Genomic DNA, 24,154 nt, shown 5'->3' on the forward strand with positions numbered 1-24,154 from the left:
CAGTAAAACTCCCATTGCTTTTTTTAAAAAAGAAAACTTGTAAAACTCCCTGGTGTGGGGGAAATGGGGAAGGAGTCTGGTTCCAGTGAAGAAAAAGGTTTGAACTTTTGGGAGTGGGGGGGGGGTGCTGAAAATCACTGATAAATGACAACTATAGTCATTCCTTAATTTTTTTTTTCATTCCTTAATTTTTAAAGGCTTGGTGATTCATACAAAAACATTAAAATTTAGGAATAAGTATAAAATTAAGGAAGTACATCAGAGATGAAACTTAATGGAAAGAAACTTTGAGGACTATCAACTAGACAGTAGCCTTTGTTAGCATTTATCAGGTTAACTGATCCTGGACATTTATACACATACATCTTGTGGTATCCAATGACTCCACTTGCAAGCACATTTCTAGAGACTGACTGATGAGATGAAACTGGTGCTAAACTAAGGCTGTACGACTTACCTGTTAGGAAGACAGCAAACCTCGCATAGATATGCTGAATTTGCAGGTTTAGCAAACATTTGAAATATTCTGCTTTTGTTGATGACCGAGAGTCACACTGGTGATAATGAAGCAATTCAATGATATTTGCATTCTGATATGATTTCAACATCAAGTTTTTCTTATGTGCAATTGAATCCACTCTGGGAATTAGAAATGTTAATTTAGATTCAGTGAAAGTTTATTTTTTACTGTATCTTTTGTTTATTCCTAGATCTTCTCTTGCCTTTACTAGTATTTCTAGTTTAACCACTTCTGCTAAAACAAACTTCTATTTAAAAATAGTGTTCTTATTCCAAGCAAGAGGGACATGTACACATTCATCTCTACTACCACTTCCAACAGTCACTGAGCAAAGACTTGTACGAATTTCTACTGGACCTCTTACTGCATTCTTTTTTTTTTTTTTTTTTAAAGATTTTATTTATTGATTTTTTTTTATTTATTCATTTTTTTAGAGAGGAGAGAGAGAGGGCGAGAGAGAGAGACAGAGAGAGAGAAGGGGGGAGGAGCTGGAAGCATCAACTCCCATATGTGCCTTGACCAGGCAAGCCCAGGGTTTCGAACTGGCGACCTCAGTATTTCCAGGTTGACACTTTATCCACTGCGCCACCACAGGTCAGGCTGCATTCTTTATTGTATATAGCAATGGTTCCAAATCTTCAAAACCTCTTATACTTCTGATTAAAAACTATGTAGCAACTAGATTTTCCTTAATTTCTCACATTCTTTAAAATGTTGTGACTACTTTCTTTCTTCATCTTTTACAGGAAAATGTTTTAACTTTTGAACATCTCTACCTCTGCTCTCCAGCCTTCGCTGTCACTCACATTCTCCCTCCTGCTTGCTGGAGAACACCAAAATTATATGTATCCCCACTACACTAGTGACAAGCACTATCACATCATGGTGGTGAACTTTCATTCCAGGCTTTATCATGTATATATCAACTTATCATGGGCGTCATACTGCCTTTTAAAATTTTTATTTTCCATTGATAGGAATGGGGAGGGGGGAAAGAATGAAAAGCATCAACTTTTTCTAATTAGTTGTGTAGTCACCGACTGCTTCTTGTATGTGTCCTGACCTGGGACTGATCCTGTGACCTACGTGTGCCAGGATGATGCTTTTTATCCACCTGGCCAGGGTCTATACATAGTTCTAAGGTTCTAACTTTTCACTGGACCTGTGGTGGCATAGGTCAAACAAAGTGTTGGATAAAGTGTTGACACGGAATGCTGAGATTGCCAGTTCAAAACCCTGGGCTTGCATAATGGGAATTGATGCTTCCCACTCCTCCACCTGCCCCCTTTTCTCCCCTGCTTTCTCTCTTCTCTTTCTAAAAAAATTAAAAAATCAACTTTCCTATGTTATATTCCTTATTGCTACAAACAAACTTCATGTTTCCACTTTGTTTTGTGTGGCATTATTTTGCAATTAAAAAAAAGTTAACTGAAAGACAGGCAGGGGGTAATGCTCTGCCCATCTGGGGCTGCTGCTTGACAACTAAGCTATTTCAACACCTCAGGTGAGATGGAGCCATCCTCAGCATCTGGGGCAAACTTTGCTCCATTTGAAGAAAGGCTGCCAGAGAAAAAGAGAGAGGGATGGGGAAGGGCGGAGAAGCAGATGGGTGCTTCTCCTGTGTACCCTGACTTCTGGGAATTGAACCCAGAAGTTCCATATGCAGGGATGATACTCTACTACTATGCCAACTGACCAGGGCAGCAAATATTAACATTAGCTTAGAGTTGAGGCTGGTTTTGTAGTTACTGATAACCACCCCAGGCTATGAACACCTTTCTAGGGATTGTTTTATTATAGTTTCAGGTATAAAAATTCCTTCAAAGGTCAAAAGATATGATGAATTTTCTGATGAGCTGTCATTGTACCAGATCAGTACAATTTGATGAGCATACTACAGTGCCAAGAGATGTACTTCTCTTTGTCCAAAGTTCTATGAATGCTAAATTAATTCATCCTAATTTTATAGACTTGCTCTGGCACCTCTGAATCTTACTTAGCTTCTCTCATTTATTCTTGAGTTGAACCTTTCTCTAAAGTGCTGGCTAACTCCTTGTGAACTGTTGGCTCCTGACTGTCCTGTCCGGTGCCCCTCCTGGTATAAGCCTTCCCTAAGACATCTTTCAACATCTCATATATTTCCATAGTTTTGGCTGTTTTTAAACTTTAGGTTTGATTTCCTTTGGAGAAAGCAGTATGGTGAACCATAATACAGTAATGGTTTGGTTTTTTTAAGTTTTTTATTTTTAAAGAGAGGGGAGAAGTGGGAAGCATCTACTCGTAGTAGTTAGTTGCTTCCTGTATGTCTTGACCAGGCAAACCCAGGAATTCGAACCAGTGATCTCTGCATTCCAGGTTGATGTTTTATCCTCTGCACCAGCACAAGTCAGGCTTTTTTTTTTTTTTTTTTTTTAAAGAGAGAGACGGACAGACAGGAAGGGAGAGAGATGAGAAGCATCAATTCTTTGTTGTGGCATCTCAGTTCCTTGATTGCTTTCTCCTAAATGCCTTGACTGGGGGCTACATTAGAGCAAGCGACAATGGTTCATGTTTGTGATCCCATGCTCAAGCCTGCGGACCTTAGGGTTTTGAACCCAGGCCGACCCTCGATCCACTGCGCCACCGTCTGGTCAGGCTGTGCCTATAAACTTTTGATTACAACACATAGCTTCCTTCACTGAAAGCCCTGCTACAAAAACAAAATTCAGACAGTCGACAGACCTAAATACTTTGTTTAGTAATGTAGATGATTTCTATACCAGCATAAACTTACCCTGAGTAAATACCAATCCAGAGCACACTGAACATTCAAGGTGAATCCCCCACCCTCACCCCCATGCCAAGGCCCTACCTGACATCAGGCCTTACCTTACATCTTCCTTTAGCTTTTTATTTTCCCTATAGTGAAGCAACCACTTCCATCTTCCATTTCCATTTAGTTTTTCTAGTATTTTGACAATTTTTTTCAGTTCAACTACAGAATAAAATAAGTTGTTTTAGGTTTCTGGCTTGTCTACTCAAAGTCCAGAGTTTATTACTTGTAAAAAAAGAACACCGTGTTGGAGTGTGTACCATCATTGCCACTTGTGTAGCTGGGTAGGATCCCATACTGCATTTCAAAAATAAAGCAACTGTGGCCCCTGGACTCAGTCCTACCTACTCAACTGCAGTAGGTGAGAACTGTATGGCGAAAACACTGATTACTAGCAATCAAAGCTTTGAACATGCATAGAAATCACATAGGAGCTTTATAGTTGCAACACCTTAAGTCTGGGTTTCTAAATACAGGATCTACAAATATTTTCAATTGCAGTTTTCATGCACAATTCATGCTTGTTAAGGTATATCCTGATCTTCTAATCTAGAAGTAGAGTATCTGCATTTAGTTCTAATGTGGTTTTAAAGCTAGGGCAGGTTTTGGTCATACCTAAAAGTGTGCCCTGTGCTTGCTCTTCTATGTCAATTCAGTGCCAAAGGAGAAGTAAATTATACAGCTGACCTTTGAACTACATGGGGTTAAGGGCACTGACTGTTCACGCAATGGAATAACTGCATATAACTTATGTAGGTCCACCACATACACAGATTCCCAACCTCCAGTTGACCCTTGAACAGACATGGGTTTGAATTGTTCAAGTCAAGTATAACTAGATGAATATAGTTCAAACTCACACTGTTCAAGGGTCAACTATATGAGTGTTCAAGCAGATAATTAACACGACTTTCATTCACCCTTTTTTTTTAAACTTCCCTATTGACAAGATGGTAAGGGTGACAGCAACAGAAATGGAAGAGAGCTGATTCTAAACAAAACAAATTTAAGCTGTAGGTACCTTGATCTGGCAAGTGAAGGAGTCAAATGTAACACATCTCAAATCTGTGTGACTATTTTAGCCACGCTCTTTAGTGGAAATTGGTGGTGAAGACAGTTCAAGAGAAGTTAAGAGCATGCCCATTGGGAATGAGAACTATGAAAACTGCTTAGCATAGCATATGGCAAAATCAGGCCCTCAAAAGGTGGAGACTGGTACTGAATTGATATTTTCTTTTTCATGAAAAACATTTGGGTCACTGGGGGAGGAGAAATAGATTTGACTAAGTTTCAAAGAAAGGAAATTAAAAGACCAACCTAATGTTAAAGTTTCTAATATTCTGTCATCGGATACCACAAAGCCTCCTGTCCGAAACAGCTCTTGGAAGGTATAATTGAGAACATCTTCAGGGCTGTCTACTCCAGCAAAGATGACAGTGGGAAAATGCTTTAGCTTCAACAAAGAAGGAATCTGTTAAACATAAAAGGATCCCCCAATAAGGATAGGTTCACTGGGTTGCTTTGCTATTCTATCCAAGGGTAAGATTTAGGACAGGTAAAAATACTTTTAACTTTGTTGACTGATGGGATATTCAGCCATACATCACATAAAGGAATATTATTAACTCACTTCATCATCACTACTACAAACTAGTTAATTCCAAAGTGGTCTCTACAGCTGAAAAGGGTGTGGATAGTGAGTGAGGGAAGAGTATAACAGGTTTTGGGGAACTATAGGCAGGTAACAATCTAACACCATCACTCCTGGTCTCTAGCTTCACCTGGTGTTGGTGCTGTAGGGATTGGTTACTACGTCCTGACAGCAGGACTGTAGTAGATATGGCTGTATGTTAAATCTTCTTGGGAGTAGCAATTACTTTTATTCAATAGGTAAATGTAACAATTTTACAAGTCCATTAGAACAAGATTTACTCTTAGATGAAAATTTACTAGTATCTTTTTATAGTTCTTCCTCAATTACTATGAATAAAAACAGTAAAAAAACCAACAGTCAGTGACAAGTCTGATAATTATAGAATAACCAACGGCCTAAAAACACATCTCTTTGTAAGAAAGATATTTTCAAACCTACTTGATGTAAATGAGATGAGATATCTTCGTTTTTGATGATGACCATTAGTGTATCATTCTCTCTGTTAAAAGCTTGACAGAAATGCAGAGGTTCAATTTCTTTATGGCCTTCTTTCCTCAGAATATTCTAAAAGATTTACAAATAGGCATTACTAAAAAAAAGGGTGCTTGTACTGAACTACTTTTATAGTTTAATAACATTGAAAAGCACATCATTTTTACTAAATTATATCCTAACATGGCCACATAAATGGCAGTTTATTACTAAGTGGGCTTTCACTACCATATAATAAATCTTTTATGTCCATAAAGTATCAAGGTTGATTCTTTTTTAAACATAAGATAATATATTGAGTCTCACCTTCTTCAAGAGAATTACCTTGGGGATGCAGAAATACACTAAAAAAAGCCACCTCTGGGGCTTGGCTGGAGGGCTTAATGGATAAGCGTTGACCTAAATGCACCAAAGGCTGTGGGTTCAAACCCCTCATCAAGACACGTAAGAGAAGCAATCAATGAGCACACAAATAGAATAACTAAGTGAAATGAATTGTTTCTCTTTCTCTCCCTCTCAAATCAATAGGAAAAAAAAATACTACCTCTAGTCAAAAGGTTTCTAAAATTCTTGAAAATAATACCATAGCAGCTATGCACTACTTTGAGTATAATAAATGGAGAGTGGTTTGGGGAGAGACAACAGTCCTTTGGATATGAGGATTCGAGGACCATGGGAGGTACGTGTTAAACCGTGCACGATTGTTAGGCAGTGCTGTTACACAGAATAGATTTGTAATAGCTGTAATCCTGAAACTGTTATTTGTTTGGTCAGCCTCCCCTAGATCTCAACTCAAAATGTGACTATTTCTATTCATCTCTCAGAAGTGTGGTAATATATTTTAAAATAAATTCCTACAGGCAAGCTTTCTTTTAACAGCCAACCAAAATTTCTAAATAGAAATCTTTAGCCCTCACTTATTTTACTAATAAACTATTTGAATAAATACATTTTCTATTCAACATTTTCATCAAACTTGTGCCATTTTGGGATATTTGTCATGCATTCTGAATTTTGGCAGTAATAAAGGACCTCACCGATGTTCCTCATCTTACAAACAAATGGGAGCCTGACATTCTGTCACTAACAATGCTTCAGGACTTGCAGGACTCTGCAGGACTGAAGAATTATAGGGACAGCTTTCTGAGCTTTTAAAACATTTTGCTTTGGCCTGACCTGTGGTGATGCAGTGGACAAAGCATTGACCTGGAATGCTAAAGTAACTGATTAAAAAAACCCTGGGCTCGCCCCGTCAAAGCACATACTACAATCAACCACTAATTGATGCTTACTGCTCCCCCTCTCCCACACCCCCACACCGTTCTTCCTCTCCTTTCTAAAATCAATAAATCTTAAAAAAAAATTTGCTTTGATAGGACTTTATTCTCACTTATGTGTCAACTTTCTCACTTGAGAATTAATTTTACCTTTGCACACAATTTTTCTGTTGAATCATTAAAATTATAAAATACTATCGTGAAATAATATATTTCTCAAAACATGCCTATTGACATAGGCATGATACCTTGAAGTACTCCAACCAGACCTATGCATCATCTCTCCTATATGAAAACCAGTATCATTTGTGCTCTGTAAAGGCTGTGAGAACTAAGATACTGCACTGTTGCTTCTGATAAGATGGAAGTAAAAAAAGAAATCAAGTATTATGTTCACTGGCCTGACCAGGCGGTGGCACAGGGATAGAGCACTGGACTGGGACGCGGAGGACCGGGGTTCAAAACCAAGGTTCAAAGCCAAGGTTGCCACCTTGAGCTCAGGCTCATATGGCTTGAGCAGACCCCCATGGTCGTTGATTTGAAGCCTAAGGTCGCTGGCTTGAGCAAGGGGTCATTCGCTTTATTGAAGCCCCCCAGTCAAGGCACATATGAGAAAGCAATCAATGAACTAAGGAGCTGCAATGAAGAATTGATGCTTCTCATCTCTCTACATTCCTGTCTGTCTGTCCCTCTCTCTGAATCTCTGTCAAAAAAAAAAAAGTATGCTCACTGGCAAAACTGGGATGTGGCCCTGATGCTAACTAACTCAGTCAATCTCTGACTTATTTAGCAATCTCGGATAATTAACCAAAGAAAAGTTCACTTTAATTCAAGGTAAAAAGGAAATTAATTTCCAGGTTATTTTTGGAGAGGCCAAGCACCTTCAAAAAGACTGAAGGCCATTTAATGCTTTTTCAACTACACTGCTTAACAAAATGGCATGAAAATTGGAACAAAAACTGGGAGACAGGGTACAGGGACAGACTGGGCAACCATTCAATCATTTAGGAAGAACCCTGGAGGAGAAAAGTATCCTCCACAGAAAATGTTACACAAATGATGACTCCATAAATTTGGAAGAAGCTTTAATTTTAAGATCATAATTTAATGATACAAAAATACATGCCACATCAGTCATCTTAGAGAACAGTGAGTGTTTGGCAGCAACAATGGAAAGATCTACCCTACAGCAGAAGGCCAACTAGTGAACAAGGATTGACAGAATTTTTTTTTTTTGTATTTTTCTGAAGCTGGAAACGGGGAGAGACAGTCAGACTCCCGCATGCAACGGACCGGGATCCACCCGGCACGCCCACCAGGGGCGAAGCTCTGCCCCTCCCGGGCGTCGCTCTGCCACGACCAGAGCCACTCTAGCGCCTGGGGCAGAGGCCAAGGAGCCATCCCCAGCGCCCGGGCCATCTTTGCTCCAATGGAGCCTTGGCTTTGGGAGGGGAAGAGAGAGACAGAGGAAGGAGGGGGTGGGGGTGGGGAAGCAAATGGGCGCTTCTCCTATGTGCCCTGGCCGGGAATCGAACCCAGGTCCCCCGCATGCCAGGCCGACGCTCTACCGCTGAGCCAACCGACCAGGGCCAGAATGGCAGAATTAGAATACCACCATGTGACAACCATCACTGTAGTAACTGATTCAGGCAAGAATCATGAACCTGGTGATTGAAAGTATTATAAGAATAGGATAAATATTCTATTGTATCTCCCACTTACTAATAACTACAACATGCTTTATAACTACCCTGGAGGGAGCTGGCAGAAACCATCAAAACCAAGTGAAAAATGTTAATACACTAGGAATCTGACAAAAACTGAAAGAGACATGACAAGCAGAGACAATATGTGATGCTGAACTCAAGGTAGGGGTTTGTGGACTGGACAAGCATAATGCATTAAAGCTAGGATCCTGATTTTTAGGGTTGTGCTGTCGTGTTCAGTTAGATTTGTTTTAGAGATCACAAAAGAGCATCCTTGCACTTGGGTTATACACACAAGTTGCCTCCTTAGCATAGTAAGGCAGTGCAGCAGTCTCATATGAAGGCCACACACACATATTAGAGTAGTGGGACATTGTTAACAGTGGGGTAACTGGGTGAAGGGTACCATTTCTGCAACCTTTACGTGAATTTGAAGTTATATTTTAAAAACTAAAACAAAAGAGAGAACACTATCTTTTCTAAAAATAGAAGAGAAATTCTGAGAGGATAAAATGAGGAAGCTAATGGTAATCTGGCTCCTGTGAAGTTAGAATTTTACCATAGTTAAATCATTTAAAATTAAGGGCTATATTCACACCAGAATCCTAATATTCATTGAAAAAAAGTACATCCAAAACCAAAAGACGTTCCTCTCAACTACTCATATTAATGAAGCACAGGTAATGTTTTAAAAATCTAAATTTTACCATAACAAGTTTGTATTTACATTTGAATATTTAATTTTTTTAACTTCTTTATTTTTAGAGAGAGAGGAAGGGAGAGAGAGAAACAAACCTGATTTGTTATTTATGTATTCATTGGTTGATTCTTGTATGTGCCCTGACTAGGGAATGAACCACAACCTTGGCATGTTGCTAGGATGCTCTAACCAACTGAGCTACTGGGCCAGGGCTACATTTGAATTTGAGTATGTCTACACTGGTAGTTTTTGTGAAAATTAGTCACTACATTAATTCTGAAACATACAAATCCTCAAATATAGTACCAAAGGCAGATCCTTATAGCATAACATTTAGAGTGCAAAGACTGAGCTATGAAACTCAAATACCACTTTATAGATCTCTTTCTGAAGCCAAGAATGCTAAATTTATTACTTTTAAAGTAAGCTGAAATTAGAAAGCAGTCAAAATGTAAACTCTAAAGAGAATGTGGCATCTTACCTTTGTTCTCACAAAGAATGACTTGTCTTCTGTCTCAACAAGGTAGAACAGAAAGGTGCTTTTACAAGCGTCTCTTGCAACACTTTTTAGTTTGACATGCAAACTGGCACACAAGTCTGTTACCATGTCTTCGTAGGAGGTTGACCTTCTTGGGGAAGATGAATACATCTCTTGAGATGTGGCTCCTCCAGAAGCACCATTTGACTCTCTATCTCGGAAAACAACTTGGTTGCTATTCATCACCACCTTGTTGAATTCTGCATACTCATTGAGAATAAGGGAGATATCATTCCGGGATTCCTTTAAAGTACTGTTATATTTTAGTTTGTTGAGGTGGAAGGGAACAGTCTGATTTTTTTCAGACTTTGTAATATGATTTCTCCTGTGATCACATCTTTCTTTCCAAAAGGAAGGACTGTCTAAATTGCTGGGCATGTGGCCTCTCAGGTGCTGGCTCTGTAGTCTGGCATCTGAGGGCACAATTGTTATGATCAGGGGACTTCTGCTTCGAGATGAAGGATGGAGAACTGGGGTCTCAGATATTTTTGGCAAAGGGAAAGCTTCAGCAGCGATTTGGAGACGTGGCTCCTTCAAAAAGACAGTGGAAGAGGCAGAATGCTGAGAATCCCCATTCTTTAAAATTTGTTTCAGTTTCTGTTCAAAACGCAAATATTCCAGATCTAAAGTGTTCTGGGTAAGATCATCTGCCACCTGCCAAGTATCTGTCCAGGAGCTAAGCAAGCCACATTTAGTAGTGAAATTGGGGTGTCTCCTCAGGCTGTGCAAAGTTCTCTTGGTATCTTTGAGCTCTTTAGTTATAGTAAAGTTAGTGTAAGTCCTGAGGATACCGTGGAGATCTCTGATTTGGACATAACATGGCACACACTTCTCTTCTTTCTCTAATCCAATGGACCAGTTTCGGGGAGGTATGCTGCTCTGCAACCCTGGAACTCGGTTAGAGTAGCTCCAGTCTTCATTATCACTATTGTTGAGCCTCAGGAGAGAGTCATAATCATCTTTCAAAGCACCTTCTTTCTTGTGGCTACACTGCAAAGTGCAGAAACCATCCATGTCTAATCTGAGAGTTCTGCTATCACCAAAAGAGTCTTCATCAGAGTCCCCAGAAAGTGGTTCATAATGGAAGTTAGAATTCACACTAATATCCATGTCTCCATCCATGGTTTCAGAGTCTTCCTCAGTCCTGAGCCCCTCACTAGAGCTTTTATTTCCCATCTGCTCTTGAGAGACTCCACAAACAAGAGGGGCACATGATTTGGCAATAAAAAAGGCAGAAGGCTCTCTGATACTTTCATTGGTGACTACTGTATTTTGGTAAGAATCAGCATATAAATACATGGGGAAAAGTCCACCATTCAACAGATCTTTTGTTTCACATGTTGACTTATCTTGCAGTATATGGAAAGTGTTTTGTTTGCTTTTTGGAGATGTGGTGTTTGATGTAGAGCCAACACCTTCTAGATCTATATTTTTTACATGTAACTCAGCTTCAGTTTCACTATTCTTAAGCAAACTGGCCATTCTAACTACTGGTATTTCCTCTGCTTGAAATTCTGTCTCTAGGTTTATGGATCTTGTACAATGGGTTAAGGTAGCACCACCTGATTTGGGGAACTCTGAGTGCATGTGTGCCTGTGTATTAACAGCTCCATCAACAGAGTCAGAGCTCAAAGACTGAGCTGGCATGTAGTTGCCTTCATTTTTTTTCAAATCACTGCTAAAGATACTCTTCTTAATGCTTTTAGGGCTAGTCTGTTTTAATGACATGTTCACGGTATCACTTGAAGCACCTGTAAAAACAAATGTGTCAACCAAAGATTTACTTTCCATAATCTTTCTAGGACTAAATGAAGGCTCACTGGTTTCCAAGGCAAGACAATTTAAGTCCGTATTTCTGTTCTTTATATGAATTAGCTGTAATGGATTTCCTGATGTTACTGATTTCTCTAGAGATGTCTTTAAGTCAGCTCTGTAATTAGCAGTTGAAGCAGGCTGGTTTAATTCTGTATTGCAGGATGGCACCTTTTTTGAGAAAGAGAAACCTTCATCATGCTCACTGGGAATAATTTCCCCAGTTACTTTACCCATAAGGGTTAAATGTCTATCTTTTATTTCTGGGTGATTATTTAATACTACAGGCATTTCAGCAGAAAGTTGTATTTGTTGTACCTGAGTTAAGTTATCTTGTCCCACTGGATGGAGAGGACCAACAAAAGAACTTTCTTTTTCTGTTATGGTCAGACCTACTGACTCAATCTTGGAGAATTTGTTCCTTTTTTCACACTGTGTATCATGAGGTTTTAAACTATATGGAGACACAGCCTGAAATGGTTGTGTTTCTTCAACTGGTACCTGGGAGTCAGGACTAGAAGCTGGTGACACTTCTTCAATTAAAGAACCAAAGGGAAAGTCTGAGGTAACATTAATTTCCTCTGTGAACTCAAGGGCACAAGTTTCTTTAGGAGGAATTAAAGTAACCACTTGTAAATGATCACTTTTCCTCTCCTTTTCTAATGGTTTCTCTGGCACTGTGGGAGGCACTGATGTATATTTAGCAGAATTCATTTCTCTGTTTTCTATGAAAGTCACATCCTCTGGCTGAGTTATTTCTTCATCCATATCCTGAAATTCTAAGTTTGATAATGGGCCCTCCTGATTTTGCTCTGTTTCATCAGCTGGCATTTCTTCTCTGGGACTTGTAGGTGGTGACATTGTGAGATTTAGGTCAATGTCAGAATATTCCTCTAACTCGAGGCTGACCTCCTCTCCATTTATACATAGGCTGGTTTGTTTAGCAAATACTGAACCAAATGACTCAAAATTCTTATTTTCATTGTTTATACAGTTCTTGTCACTCTTTAACTCTAAAGAGCCACTGGGTGTATTACTTCCTGATGCAATGCAGTTAAATGAGTAATTCTTTTCCAATATGGCAGAGGCTGATGATGAGGTGGCTTCTTCAGTCTGTGATGGCCCCATAATATCTTCTGAAGATATGCTTAAAAGACTCTTAGGCTGCAGAAAAAATTCTTGAGAGAGTTTCATTTCTTCCCTTGGTAATGAATAATTAGAACTTTTAACTAATGGTAATGTCTCCTGTTCCAATGAATTATTAGATGGCGAGGATAAACCCATAACAGGAATCTCTTTCTGTAATGAACACATTTTGTTATTAGCTGGTGTCTCTCCACTTACTGAGGAGGCATAAAGGCACTTAGTGTCTTTTATTATTCCTGATGTTGCTAGAGACAGAATGTTCTTAAAACCTTGTGTTTGTACCTTTTCAAATGTGGTTACAGGAAGTCTAAGATTTGTAGCAGGTGAAACCTGTTTAATCAACTCCATATTAAAGGCTGCAGATTTATCAGCTCTATTTACAATTTCTGTCTGAATTGGTATACAGGCATTATTTTCCAGATTAATCATTACATACCCTGTATCACTCTTCTTTTCCAATGAAGGCTGACATTCTTTGTTTTGGGGGCTGCTGTGCTGTATAAGGGCCTGTAAACCACTTGTTTTGGCTTGCATTGCTGCATGAAAAATATCAACTTTGCTTTCAAGGGTGCTGTACACAGATTTTTGACAAATCACTGACTGATTGCTGATCCCATCACAAGTCTTAGTGAATGTGGTTTGAGTGACAGTATTATAAGAAGATACTCTTGTGCTATCAAGTGGCTCAAAGGTTTTATCTTCACCAGGAATAGGAGGTCCATTAGTTTGGGTACTTTCAATGCTAGAAAGCATAAGATTAGAAGTCTCTAGTTTATCTGATGATTCTTGTTTGGCTTTTCCTTCAATTATCTGAAATGACAAGTTAAAAAAAAACAGCGTCAAACATTTTAAAAAAATATTTACATGTGAAGAATAAAATACACAAGGGTTAATTTTAGTTTACTTATTCTTTTAAATTTTTTATCTATGAGTTCTGACGATAGTTAATTATATATTACCACAAAAAATAAAAAATGCTTTATAAGAAATTAATCATATATATGTAGTAGAATCAGCCTGACTAAACTAGTATTTTCATATTCTAAGGTAGTAATTCTTATTTTTTAAAGATTTTATTTATTGATTTTTAGAGGAGAGAGAGACAGAGAGAGAGAAAAGGGGGAGGGGAGGAGTGGGAAGCATCAACTCGTAGTAGTTGCTTCCCATATGTACCTTGACCGGGCAAGCCCAGGCTTTCGAACTGGAGACCTCAACACTTAAGGCTGAATGCTTTACCCACTGTGCCACCACTGTTAAGTCCAAGGTAGGAATTCTTTTTTGTATGTGTGTGACAGAGATAGAGGGAAAGCTAGGGACAGACGAACAGTAAGGGAGAGAGATGAGAAGCATCAATTCTTTGTTGCAGCTTCTTAGTTGTTCATTGATTGCTTTCTCATATGTGCCTTGACTAGGGGCGTTACAGCAGAGGGAGTGACCCCTTGCTCAAGCCAGTGACCTTGGGCTCAAGCCAGCAACCATGGGGCCATTTCTATGATCCCACGCTAAGGCTGGTGACCTTGGGATTTCAAACCTGGATCCTGTGTCCCAGTCCAATGCTCTACCCATTGCACCGCTGCCTGATCAGGCTAAGGTAGTAATTCTTAACTAGATTTTATGTATCTCTGTAAGAATCAGATAAAATTTATAAACCTGATCAGGAAAAATATGTATGTATACATATATGAACATAAATATATGTACACAGAATTTGACATTAAGAAACACCTAGATTGTCTGGATTTGACAGTATCCTAACTACGTGACTTTAGGCAATTTCTGTAATCCTCTGCCTTAGTTTCCTTATCTACAAGACAGGGAGGAATGGGCCTTACCTCATCCAGTTGTGTGAGGATTAATTGAGTTAATGTGAGCCAAGGGCTCAGACCACTATCTGGCTCATACCACTCCATCAGTCTCATCATGATAATGAAGATGAGCATCTGGAGACATTCACAGACCCTCTGAGGCTGACCCCTGGACCTGCATATCTGCAAGAAACCCTAGGTACAGAAACACTGTCTACTCATGTGAATACAGGCATTGCAGGTATCCAAACCCATGCAAAGTTATTCTGAAATAAATCTGGGCTGAAAGCTTAAAATAGCAAGTATCTTTATACAGCCTTTTTTATTTGTTCCAGTTTAAATCTGATTATCTGGCCTAGCTGAACATCATTTAGGAAAAGTAGTATGAAACAAAGTGTATTCTACATTTTTAAGTAGTTATCTACAGATCCACAAAAGGTGTGGCATTTTATTTACTGTTCCAGTACTTGTTTTCAAAAATAACTTTAAAATATTCAATTTTAACTTACTTTAATGTTTATCAAAGATCTCTGATAATTTACTATTACCACATCTGATCCTTAAACATTATTCTGAGCAAGCTATAAAGGGTATTACTCACCTCTTATAAGAAAGATAACCTCAGAGAGAACAGGTAACTAGCCCCAATTATACAACAAACAAGTGACACAATTATGATTAGCTTCCAGATCATCTGACCCCCATAGCTTTTTACTTGTTTAAACTCTACCTGCAAACTATCTAGAGTGACACGAAAACTAAGTTTTGGGCATTATAATCCTTTACAAAGCTAGTTAATCTACTTTCCTAAAAGAAACAAATGCCTTGTTTTGAGTGTGATTTTATATACAAAGAAAAAAACAATTTCTTCAAAAATAGTGTCAGGATTTGTACTACTCAGCTTTACTTACCTCATTATTACAATAGATGAAATTCTGACTTCCTGGGGTATCTGGATGACCCTTTCTTGCAAACATTTCTTTCTGTTCATTCTGTACCCAGAGTTCCAAGCCCCTTGTAAGTGGTGGTTTAATGAAAGGAAGCATGGAGTTAGTGTCGGAGAAGGACATTTCAGCACTTTGACCTCTGGGAACTTCCTTTGTCTTCAACAAAGGGCCTACAGAACACCTTTCCACATTGGGGGACTCTTCAATTTCACGGAATTCAAATGATTCTATTGTGCTATTTATAGACACATATTTGGCGGGGTTGCTATGTTCTACTACTTTTCGGGATGATCGTATGACTTTGTTTTGATTGCTGTAAAACAGGGCCACCCACATATGAAGTAAAAGCTTCACTTCTTCCATGTTATCAGGTAAATCAGTGTTCCAGGGCCTGAGATTTTTAAAGAAAGAACATACAAAAATCATTGAAAATGGTTATTTTAGTTGATTATCTTATCCTAAACAAGTGCTTTCCTATTAACCTTAGTTTTGTGTTTGTTTCTATTTTAAAAATTACATAAACATGAAATGATAAATAAGATAAAAATGAAGTTGATTTAACAAATAATTACGATAAATCCAATCTACTCATTTACAGAGACAGAGAAGGGAACTAAAAGTCAAACTTTTGATTTCTTTAAATCCGTAAGTGTAGAACCATGATCAAAACATAGGTCACCCAAATCCTAGTCTCACATTTTTTTTTTAGCGAGAGACAGACAGACAGACAGGGAGAGAAAGGAGAAACATTAATTATTTGTTGCCCACCTGAGTTGTTCAGTGATTGCTTTCTCATATGTGCCTTGACCAAGGGGCTCCAATAGAGTGAGTGACCCCTTGCTCAAGCCAGTGACCATAGGGTCATGTCTATGATCCCATGCTCAAGTCGGCAACCCCGTGCTCAAGCTGGATGAGCCCACACTCAAGCCAGAGACCTTAGGGTTTTGAACCTGGGTCCTCAGTGTCCCAGGCTGATGCTCTATATACTGAGCTGCCGCCTGGTCAGGCACATTTATTTTTTTTTATTTTTATTTTTTCTTTTTTTTTTTTAAATTTTTTATTCATTTTAGAAAGGAGAGAGAAAGAGAAGGGGGAGGAGCAGGAAGCATCAACTCCCATATGTGCCTTGACCAGGCAAGCCCAGGGTTTTGAACCGGTGACCTCAGCATTTCCAGGTCGACGCTTTATCCACTGCGCCACCACAGGTCAGGCGGCACATTTATTTTTTGATAACATGAAAACTCTCTTGGACACACTCTACCTTTTATGTGTATAATGGTTTTGACAATTGCCCAAATCCTCATTTCTTTGCTTTTGTTAAGTCTGGCTTACTCATTTCTTTTTTTGCATCTCTAATAGCTGGGAAACTATGAAGATTAAAATACCTCTTGTGGCCTGACCTGTGGTGGCGCAGTGGATAAAGCGTTGACCTGGAAATGCTGAGGTCACCGGTTCGAAAACCTGGGCTTGCCTGGTCAAGGCACATATTGGAGTTGATGCTTCCAGCTCCTCCCTACCTTCTCTCTCTGTCTCTCTCTCCTGTCTCTCTCCCTCTCTCTCTCCCTTTCTCTCTCTAAAATGAATAAATAAAATTAAAAAAAAAAATACCTCTTGTGGGCAAATCATCAGGACTATACTATTTTTAGATTACGGTTCTGGCAAATCTGAAACCAAAAGGGGAGATGCAAACAGTTCTGGCCATTGCCAGGCAAAAGGATAGCAGAGAGCTGGACTGGGATGAGTCTGAAGGTCTACAGAGATAGGCTTCAGTTAAATAGGATTAAGGCTAAGGAAATGACTTTATAAGTAGATGAGAACATAAATGTATGCTTTATGAGTATCAGCTCATAACTGAAGGAAAGAAGCCTGACAATTTAGTCACATGTGAAATATTCCACTAATAGGTAGCTCAGTGTCATTTCATACAGTTAATGCTTCCTGCTGATAGTAATGGTTAGCATTCATTAGCATGTGCCAGTTATTGTGCAAAACCCTAATACAAGTAACAAACTCATAATGTAGCTATGCTAAACATATTTCAAAGTGTTTACTGCTCCACTGGCATCACCTGGAAATTTGTTAGACATGTAGACTCTCAGGCCCCATCCCAAAGAGACTGAGCCAAAATCTTCAGTTCAGTAAGATCCCTAGTTTAGTTGTACACATTAAAGATTGAGAAGTACTGTCCTGAAGCACAGGAACTTCTGGGTCACAGAAGCTAGTTAGGTGGGAGAGCCTCGATCAAAAACTACAGTAGTCCAGCCCTGGCCGGTTGGCTCAGTGATAGAGCGTCGGCCTGGCGTGCAGGGGTCCCGGGTTCGATTCCCGGCCAGGGCACACAGGAGAAGCGCCCATCTGCTTCTCCACCCCTACCCTCTCCTTCCTCTCTGTCTCTCTCTTCCCCTCCCGCAGCCAAGGCTCCATTGGAGCAAAGATGGCCCGGGCGCTGGGATGGCTCCTTGGCCTCTGCCCCAGGCGCTAGAGTGGCTCTGGTCACAACAGAGCGACGCCCCGGAGGGGCAGAGCATCGCCCCTGGTTGGCATGCTGGGTGGATCCCGGTCGGGCGCATGCGGGAGTCTGTCTTTCTCTCCCCGTTTCCAGCTTCAGAAAAATACAAAAACAAACAAACAAAAAAAAAACTACAGTAGTCCACACTCCAAAGCCCACACTCTGCCACTCTGCTATTATGACCTTGACTCCCTTTTGAGGAAGCTTCTGATCAACTTCACAACCTAGAATTCTTTAAATGTTTCTTCTAAAATTCATTCTGTAAAGCAATATTTCAGTATCTCAGTATTTAACATTAAAATCTCATTTAAACATGACTCAAAGACTACAGAGGCTAATGAAAAAGCATCTCAAAATGGATAGTCATTCATGAAGCTGAAATTACCTTGCAGAAGTTCTACATGTGATCATTGACAGTGGCAGAACCAGCTTCATATTCTTCAGTGTCATTAAACACAACTGCTTGATATTGAGTCACTGGATTTACATACAACACTGCTTTCTCCTTTCCCAAGGTTTGGCACAAGTATCTCTACTCATTACACTTATCTCAATAGAAAATTTACCTCCATTTTCTTTCTTTCTCTTTTTTAAGTTTTATTTATTTTTTATTTATTCATTTTAGAGAGGAGAGGAAGAGGCAGAGAGAGAAAGAGAGACAGAGAGAGAGAGAGGAGAGACAGAGAGAAAGAAGGGGGAGGAACTGGAAGCATCAACTCCCATATATGCCTTGACCAGGCAAGCCCAGGGTTTCAAACCGGCGACCTCAGCATTTCCAGGTCGATGCTTTATCCACTGCGCCACCACAGGTCAGGCCTTACCTCCATTTTCAATAAATGTTACTCCTACTTACCCATGTAATGCTCTTAGTACAGTTTTCTCCAGTGCGTTGTTGGTATATTTGCTGTCTAAGCTGAACACATAGTTTGTTTCACATTTGAAAGTGACCTTGAAGGAGCCATCACTACTGAACACGGTATGAGAGCAGTAAAAATCCCTCAGGCTGGAGGACAGCAATCTGCTCCTGTGCATGAGTACAGGGTTCTCAGAAAACTTTTGAAGAGGGGAGGTGTTCTGCTGATGCCGAAATGGCATTACTTTTCCCACTGGGGTTCCTGCTTCAGGGCCTTTTGTGCCATTCTTGGAGAAGGCAGGGCCTGGTACCCCTCTCTGCTGCAGAAACTTTTTTGAATTTTCTGCAAGGAGCAGGGCATAGGAATGTTCTATAGCAACTAAAGAACCTTGGCAAGCATCAGAAGTTTCTAGTGTTAACTCAGGAAGTGCTGACTGGGCTTCAACAGGGTTTTGACTTCCAGGAACCAAGCAATCTTCCTCTTGGCTGACAATGGAGTCTGATGTTGCACTACTCTTCTTATCAGAGGAGGGGTTAGGCAACAGTCCACCTTTTTGACTTTCAATTCCTCTATGATATTCATGGTCAGAGGTACTGCTCAGAGAATGTTCTTTAGAAAGTAAAACTTTGTTCTGTGGCAATTCAGAAGAGCAGGGTAGGTTTCTGGGCTCAGATGGTGGCGTGGTAGAGGTGGCAGCGCTTAATGCCAGATCAGCTAATAGATTTAGGGCCTGGGAGTCACAGTTGACAATGGAGTTCTCAGTTGGAACTTTCTGAGCCACTGTGACATTTTCTGGTTGAGCTGTATTTACACTAATATTTTCTTGCTCATCTGATGACATTTTTGATTGAAGCTGTGAAGCAGTTTCTCCTTTGGCTTCAATATATAAAAAAAAATAACCCAGAGCATATGATTTCCATATAATTAATACTTTGCCATCTTCTTATGGCTTAGTGAAAATCAACGGTTAAGTTAATATATTCAAGAAAAACCTCTTGATATGCTACATAAACTGTGTATTAAAATTTTACTATTAGACTGAGGTCTCTTCCAACTCTCACTCAGATCTATTATAATTACCAGAGGAATAACTCCTAAGGAACGTGCATATTAACAAGAAAGCACCCTTAAAAATGCATGTACTTTCAAAATTAACTTTTAAAAAAGCTCCAAGCTGGCCAATCTGACACATCTCAGGTGGCATTCAGCCTCCCAGGAGGCACTCTGCCACCCTGGTCATCATGTTCGAGGCTTTGAAACAGAATCACACCTTACCCCACAGGCACACAAAACCCAGATATCCAGCAGAGGTGTGTATGACTCCAAATTCTAAGCTCTTTTCTACTACTCTTATTAACCAGATCTCTGTATCCCTCTTTCTCCTATTAAAATCTATCTGTCCTATGCTTCATTCTTTCCCCAGAGCTCCACGCATTGTCATTGGCATAAATGAGTGTTCTTTGTCTCAAGCAAAACATCTGGATCCATAAGAAATAAGATTATTTTGAGCCCCTCTGTGTACAAAGTTCTGTAAGAATTAGTATATGAGGCCCTGGTCGGTTGGCTCAGCGGTAGAGCGTTGGCCTGGCGTGCGGGGGACCCGGGTTTGATTCCTGGCCAGGGAACATAGGAGAAGCGCCCATTTGCTTCTCCACCCTACCCCCTCCTTCCTCTCTGTCTCTCTCTTCCCCTCCCGCAGCGAGGTTCCATTGGAGCAAAGATGGCCCGGGTGCTGGGGATGGCTCCTTGGCCTCTGCCCCAGGCGCTAGAGTGGCTCTGGTCGCAGCAGAGCGACGCCCCGGAGGGGCAGAGCATCGCCCCTGGTGGGCGTGCGGGGTGGGTCCCGGTCGGGCGCATGCGGGAGTCTGTCTGACTGTCTCTCCCCTGTTTCCAGCTTCAGAAAAATACAAAAAAAAAAAAAAAAAAAAAAAATGCATGTACTGAGCTACACAAGGCATCCTGCTCAGTTACAGGAATATACCAAGCGCAGAAAACAAGAGTCCTGCCCTCAGAGAGTCTACGATAGAGAGCAAATATAAGAATTTCTAAGTTTGAAATTCTTGTGTATTTGAAAGTTTATATATTATGGTATGTTAACATATTTGTTAGAAATCATTTCCCTGAATAAGTAATTTATTGAGAAATCACCTAAGTTCAAAACAGAGATGATTTTAACCATACTGATGTTAAATTATAGTATACAATGATATGAATGAAAAATTTAGTCATGAGTATTTAGAATAGCTAATTGACTTCATCACCCTTTAAAACTTAAATGTCTGTACTGAAACTATTTCTTCTCTATCTGCAAAATAGCAAATCTGCTCGTCTACTGATAATTCTCCTCTCTGCAGATAACCAAATCTACCTACCCATTTGCCTTTAATCAGAAAACTGGCATTCTCAAGTGGTATACTTGCATTCTTAGGACATAAATTAAGTCTTCTTAAATGCAGTTATGATGAAGGACAATGTTCATAATACTAAGTAATACTAGGCAATGATTCCCTGTAGCAAGTGTGTAGATGGACAGAAAAGCTAAAGCCCCATTTATAAATAATAGTATGAGATATTATTATTAACATCTCTGTAAAGGCTAATGACTGATAAAGAGAAGAAAACTCTGGCCTATGAGTTCATAAAACAGAATTAAGAAAAAGTGTCTGTATATTGTGGGCAGGGTAAAATTAATCAACCATTGTCCAGTCTTTTAAAAAAACCCACAAAACCCAATGTGGATAGGTGAAAGAAGGTGACCTCAAGCCTAGAATCGTCTGGTTAGCCCCACAGGTGTACTAGAAACATGAAATTCATTTATGACCTAATGAGTGTACCGACACTAATTTCTCTCTTTGTTAATAGTGTGGCTCTTACACAGAGTATCACCTATGAATAAAGTTAATACCAAGTATGCTGTATTGAAATCAAGAAAAAAGGTTCAAGTTAAAAAATATGCATAGTCTCAGGTAAATCATTTAATTACTGACTTGTGAGAGGTTCTCAATTAATTAAAAAAATAATAATCTATCTTAAGAAATACAGGTAAGAGGATGCCAACTGAATTATATAAAAAATAGAGTCCTATAAACAACTACATCGAAAACTTTAGATAGGACAGAAAACCATTAGTTCCAGTAACAAAATGACTAAAGATTATATAGATTCAATTTGGTTAACTCTTTCACTGACTGGCACAAAATTTCTGGTGGACCGGTATTGGTCCGTAGACTGGTGGTTCAAAACTACTTGTATAGATGACTAAGAAATAAAATAAAAATTAAGAGATTATTTAAAAGGTAGTAATCTTAAAATCTTAACTTGGAATGTGGCTGCACAATATATCTAGACATTTGCAATACAGATCAGCCTATTTTTCAATACACATTTTGAAAACTTCATTTGCTGGATCACTTTTCTGCCAATACTCAATTTCATACCTTCTTCCTATTAATCAATTAGTCTACATCTATATGAGAGCTAATTTTACAAAGAATTCAGATGACACAGCTAAGAATATAGGCATAATATATTTATCCTCGTGTTTATGAATTTATTTATTTATTTATTTGATACAGAGGGACTAATAGGAACAGACAGGAAAGGTGAGAGATGAGAAACATCAACTCTTCATTGCAGCACCTTAGTTGTTCATTGATTGTTTTCTCATATGTGCCTTGATGGGGGTGGGGTGCGCTGCGGCAGAGCAAGTGACCCCTTGCTCAACCCAGCGACCTTGGGCTTCAAGCTGGTGACCACAGGGTTTCGAACCTGGGTCCTCTGAGTCCCAGTCCGATGCTCTATCCACTGTGCCACTGCCTGGTCAGGCCAGGAACTAATTAAAGATAGGATCAAGACACATCAAATGACTGGAAACAGTACGAATTTAATTCCCTAATGTTCTCAAAAAACCCAAAAGGAAATGGGCGAAAAGTGAAAGCTAGGTGAAGATCAGAGCAGGAGGAAATGCCTCAGTGGAAGTGACTTAGCTGGCAGAAGCTGGACTGGTGGAGGGGAGGGCGCACGAGGGAGAAGAGGGAAAAGTGAAAGCTAGGTGAAGATCAGAGCAGGAGGAAATGCCTCAGTGGAAGTGACTTAGCTGAGCAGAAGCTGGACTGGTGGAGGGGAGGGCGCACGAGGGAGAAGAGGGAAAAGTGAAAGCTAGGTGAAGATCAGAGCAGGAGGAAATGCCGCAGTGGAAGTGAATAGCTGAGCAGAAGCTGGACTGGTGGAGGGGAGGGCGCACGAGGGAGAAGAGGGAAAAGTGAAAGCTAGGTGAAGATCAGAGCAGGAGGAAATGCCGCAGTGGAAGTGAATAGCTGAGCAGAAGCTGGACTGGTGGAGGGGAAGGGCGCACGAGGAAGAGGTCTGGTGTCTGAGCGGAGGCACTGGTAGGGAAAGGGACATGTTAGGGAAGAGTAGGAGAGAAATTTGGACCTGAGGTGTAAGACCACATTAACTACCTTGAGACAGCATTAGTTTTGGCATGGATGCCAAAACTGCAACATTACAGGGTTTACAGTATGATTTTTAAAAAATATTCACTTATAAAACAGTATTAAAAAAACTTAGAAAAAAAATCAACCTCACCTCTCATACCATTACCCCAGTAGAACGGTAGTATCTTTCTCTAAAATCCCACCAAATGTAAGATTTCTTAAAAAGCTAAAAATACAGGCCCCGGCTGGTAGCTCAGTTGGTTAGAGCATCGTCCCAATATGGCAAGGCTGCAGGTCTGATCTGCAGTCAGGGCACACAACAAGAAGCAACCAATGAACATACAACTAAATGGAGTAACAAATAAATGCTGCTCTCTTGGTCTCTTTTGCTCTCTAAAATCAATTTAAAAAAGCCTGACTAGTGGTGGCGCAGTGGATAGAATGTTGACTCGGAACACTTAGGTCCCAGGTTGGAAACTTCAAGGTCGCCAGCTTGAGCACAGGATCATCAACATGATTCCCAAGGTCACTGGCTTGAGCAAGGGGTCATTGGCTTGGCCTGAGCACCCAGTTCAAGGCACATATGAGAAGCAACTGATGAACAACTAAAGTGAGGCAATCATGAATTGAGGCTTCTCATCTATCTCCTCTCAATTAAAAAAATCATAAAAAAAAGCAAATATACCTAAGGAGATCAGGGAAATTAGACAGAAAATTGATAGAAATATAAAAATATAAGGAAGTCTTTGTTAAATTAAAAAAAATGTACAATAGTATTCTATATCAGAGATAAAGTAAAATTTATAGATTTTGCAGATTGGCAGAACTGCACTATACACAGAAAGGGGAAGGTTAAGAAGGGACACGGAGCTGGGTAAAGAGCTAGTGTGTGTTCTGTTTCAGAGGTAAAGTCTGCAGGGACAATGGAACTTTCAAGTAAAGGGTA

The 24,154-nt window shown here is 39.8% G+C and overlaps 1 protein-coding gene across 3 annotated transcripts in view; it reads right to left on the reverse strand.

Moving 5' to 3' along the window:
- TASOR2 (transcription activation suppressor family member 2) overlaps positions 1-24,154 on the reverse strand; it is a 90,825-nt gene that overhangs the window by 701 nt on the left and 65,970 nt on the right. For all 3 annotated transcript variants that reach the window (XM_066279542.1, XM_066279543.1, XM_066279541.1), the window contains 7 exons: positions 18,772-19,648; positions 15,374-15,800; positions 9,643-13,467; positions 5,425-5,550; positions 4,650-4,803; positions 3,389-3,494; positions 458-639 (listed from right to left, as the gene is read on the reverse strand). In XM_066279542.1, the coding sequence (XP_066135639.1) occupies positions 458-639; positions 3,389-3,494; positions 4,650-4,803; positions 5,425-5,550; positions 9,643-13,467; positions 15,374-15,800; positions 18,772-19,648 (5,697 nt within the window). The remainder of the gene's footprint in view (positions 1-457; positions 640-3,388; positions 3,495-4,649; positions 4,804-5,424; positions 5,551-9,642; positions 13,468-15,373; positions 15,801-18,771; positions 19,649-24,154) is intronic.

This window comes from Saccopteryx bilineata, chromosome 5 (genome assembly GCF_036850765.1).
Source record: "Saccopteryx bilineata isolate mSacBil1 chromosome 5, mSacBil1_pri_phased_curated, whole genome shotgun sequence".
Classification (NCBI taxonomy): domain Eukaryota; kingdom Metazoa; phylum Chordata; class Mammalia; order Chiroptera; family Emballonuridae; genus Saccopteryx; species Saccopteryx bilineata.